This window comes from Numida meleagris, chromosome 1 (genome assembly GCF_002078875.1).
Source record: "Numida meleagris isolate 19003 breed g44 Domestic line chromosome 1, NumMel1.0, whole genome shotgun sequence".
Classification (NCBI taxonomy): Eukaryota; Metazoa; Chordata; class Aves; order Galliformes; family Numididae; genus Numida; species Numida meleagris.
Window position 1 is genome coordinate 80,282,747 of NC_034409.1, and position 4,032 is coordinate 80,286,778.

General features: G+C 48.4%; 1 protein-coding gene across 1 annotated transcript in view; it reads right to left on the reverse strand.

Annotated features, from left to right (window-relative positions):
- The window catches only part of GAP43 (growth associated protein 43), a 54,247-nt gene extending 50,484 nt beyond the window's left edge, over nt 1–3,763 (reverse strand). Inside the window, exon 1 of the mRNA XM_021398369.1 lies at nt 3,662–3,763. Coding sequence (XP_021254044.1) covers nt 3,662–3,691 — 30 coding nt within the window. The 5' untranslated portion in view covers nt 3,692–3,763. The remainder of the gene's footprint in view (nt 1–3,661) is intronic.

The window sequence follows — 4,032 nt, forward strand, 5'->3', positions numbered from 1 at the left end:
TCCTTTTCCTTTTCCTTTTCCTTTTCCTTTTCCTTTTCCTTTCTCTTTCCCTTTTCCCTTTTCCCTTTTTCCTTTTTCCTTTTCCTTTTCCTTTTCCTTTTCCTTTTCCTTTTCCTTTTCCTTTTCCTTTTCCTTTTCCTTTTCCTTTCCCTTTCCCTTTCCCTTTTCATTTCCCTTTTCCTTTCCCTTTTCCTTTCCCTTTCCTCCCTCCATCTCAGTGTTTAAAGGCAAGACCATGCCTCACAAGTTTAGAAGCATCCGCATCACATGGCATAATCAAGTTATTCTAAATGAGGTCTGAGACATTTTAATATCCTGAGGCCACAAAACCTTAACTCCGTGTGTGTCTTCCTCTCTCCCTTTTTCTCCATTTCCTCTTTCCCGCACACCTCTGCAGTTCCTGGAATGACAAGACACCTCGCCGGCTGGCTGTAATTGCTAAAACACTCCCTAATGCTTTCTCCGATTGCATTAAGCGGCTTCTTTAGAGATACAGCCCTGTTTATTCATGCTGCTCGTGTGGAAGGGGAAAGAAATGCAGACTGGCTCTCCCCCTCCCTCCTTTGATTCGATGGGTGTGGCAGGTTTAAACCTTTGCAGCCGCGGCTCGCCAGCACCGGGCGCGGAACGGAGGACGGAGCGGGAGGGAAGCCGTCGGATATGGCTGGTGATGAATGAGACTCATCTCACCCACAAGTGGGAAACCTGCTTGCGGGTTATTGTTTAATCACTCATGCAATCCAATACTGAGCACATACCCCCATCACGCCCATCTGTTCCAGTATGCGGTGCATACAACACTTGCATTTCTAGACACCTATCTAACTATCCAGCCCTGCAAATTACTGACCGCGTCTCTTGCCAGAAGGAAAGGTTGCATTCAATTTTCAGAAATTGCCTGACACAGCCCTTACGTTATGCTTCTTTTTAGCTGAACATTTTTGTGGGCACCGATTCAGAGGTGCAATTGGTGGTGGGCAGAGATGACAACACTGAGCTATCTAGATCTCTGATGGGCGTGCAGTCAGATACCTCACTCCTCACACTGGCATTGCACCCACAAGAAAGAATCATCTGCAAACTGCAAGTGTGTGAACACATTTGTTTTTGACGAGCAGGAGAACAGACGCATACAGGCACACCTAGACACAAATGTGAAGAGATTCCTTCCACGCCCAAGCCTGTAATTGCAACGGTTTGCTCTTTTGCTGCCAGAAAGGCGGGACACCAGGGGCTTCCCCCAAAAAATAATTCGAGGTGAGCTGTCCTTATTTTGGGATGGAAGCTCCGGTCTGTCCTGATCAACTCATTCCTTTTTTGTCCTTCCGTGAAAGATCTGGGTGGGGACAGAGGAAGAGCACGAGCTGAAAACTGCTATCTTTTTCTTCTCCAAATTAAATATTCCTCTAATGTATCACCAGCATCGCTGACCGCATTGCTATATTGCCAGTTTGGCAATTTCAGTGTGTATTCAGGTACAGGAGCAGGAGCTGGGCTCCAAGCCCAGAAACATCCATGGAATATGCACAGGCAGGCACATTCAGGATATATGGCCGCATAGCGATGAGAAAGCATGTGCAAACGAGTGCATGTGTGCTCGTGCATATATGTGTAGTACGGTTGCAAGCAAGTGCGGATGTGTGCTGCACATGCACGCGCAAAGGGGTGTGTACCATGCGGTGGATTAATGTACAGAGCAGGGAGAGAGGACCGTATGTGATCCAGATACCTGCATGCCATGCGTTTCTTAATGTGTTAGAATACAAAGTGATAGGAGAGGATGCACACAGATGTAAAGAACAGGCACGCTGCAATTTGAATCAGGAGCGTAAATGCTTGACCTGTGAAGGTGTAGGCAAAATTATTCCCAATGGCTTTTTTCTGGCTCGGGAGGACCCTAGTGCTACTTACTTTATCTTAAAATTTGCCATGCACCTCCTCACTCTGCCTCTCTGTCTGCCTGCCTTTTCCTCCCCTGCTCTTTTCATCCCGTATCTGCCAGCTGAACGTGCTCTGCTGGCTGGCTGCAGTGTAGTTCCCCCCCAGCCATCACCACCTCCCCCCAGATTTTAGCGAACGTATCATTAATTGCAGAGCATTTGAAACCTGCATGGGGAAAAACACAAGATGACGCAGGGTCCCTTTCCACCCTGCTCGCCTGCCCCTCCCCATTATTCTACAAAATCGCTCCTTCATCTGATAACACACGTATCTCCATTCAGAAACACACCTTTGCCTGGATTTTTTTTAAACACTGCGCTGTTCTATAGTAACTGGAGATTCTTGCATCAATGTGCCGAGCTATTGCTCCGGAGTGCTGCAGTGCTATATTACAAGGGATATATCAATATATGCACATATAAAGTAACCACTGTGGTTCCACACCCGAGACTGAGTTGAGCTTTGCTCTCAGAACAAGGATCCAAGCTCTTTGTCATTACCTATGAACCTATAATTAGGGGAAGTTCCCTGAATGCCTCATAAAGATTTCTGGGGGCAGCTCCTGCCTCCAAGTTTTACCTGAATAAATCCAAGATCCTCCCAAGAAAGTCCAAGGAGCTCCATCAAAACAGGCTCTTTTAACAAGGAGCAGGTTTGGGTTTTCATACAAAATAAAAAGGAGAAGGGGGGGAATGAATTACATATCTTTTTTTTTTTTTCCTTTCAAATATATCATTTTAAATACCAAAATTTCATCGCTGACAATCAGCCGCCACCCGAATTTCTTTATCATCAACCCGATTTCCTGACAGGCAAAGCCAGGTGGAATCAGTGAAGAGAATGAACTGGTTTCCAACAGGTTCACACCGTAAGCCGCTCTTATCCCACCCGAGTTGGGAGCTGGCAGAGGCGTGGTCCTCTGTCTCCTCACCAGCTGGTGCACAGTTGTCTAACTGGTTGTACTATGAAGGGTACTGCAATAGAGGGTGCCTCTCCCCTCTCCTGGCCAATGCTTTTGTTATTAATTAATTACACTTTTTATTATACCGTAGGTTGGAAGACGAAGAAAAAAAAAGCTTCAAGTTAATCCCTGCTCAGATTGTTGTAAGACAAAAAAAAAAAGGAATGCACCTGTCCTCCGAGCCACCTCACAGCACATGCCCGCAAAGCATCTCCCATTCATCAGAGCCAGGAGCAATAGAAAGCACTCTGACCGGGGATCAAGGCTCACCGGGCATCCTTTCTTTTCTTGGCATATGATGAAGAATCGCTTCCTTTATCTCCAAGGTAGAGCCAGATCTCATCACGCTTCCTGCCAGCCTCCCCCCCACCCCCCCAGCCCCCCACATCCACACCCTCAGAACCACTGAGAGAAAATCCCGGGCAATGCATCTGATCACAATTAAAGCAAAAATAATACTAATAGTAGAGGGGAGATGCTGGTAGATCCCCAAATGTGGACAGAGGCCACCCCCCTCCCCACATCAGCAGCCCCGGAAAAGCAAAGCAGTCACGCTGAAGGGTGTGAAAAGAGCCTTCAGTCGCAAGATGCTAAAGAATTGCAAAAGAGACATCTGCTGAAAGCAGCTGAAATGTCCTCCCCCTTGCCCCAGCCCCTACCCAAGCCCCTCACACATGCAGGCAGACACACACCCCACGGGCAACCAAGAGCCTGGGAGATTTCTTAGCAGAAAGAAATACAAAAAATCTGCAGTTCTACCTGTTTTGTTCTTCTCATACAGCACAGCATGATCGTATTGTCCCCTTCCTTCCTTCTTCTTCCTTCCTTCTCCTCTCTCCTTTTCCTCTTCTCTCTCTTATCTCTCCCCCCCACCCTCTCCGCTCCCTCCCTCCCTCCCTCCCTCTCTCTCCTCTCTCGCACACGCACACACGCACACACGCACACACACCAGGGCAGCGAGCAGTGACTGGAAGGTCCACAGCCACTGCTCGTCGCACATGCACCCGCCGCCTCTCCCTATACCCTGCCCAGAATTGTTCCCCAGCGCTCCCCGACTCGTCCCCTCCCCAGCCCACCCCACGCCCAGCCCCGCAGCCCCCCCAGGTCCCTTGGCCAGCCTCATGAATAAT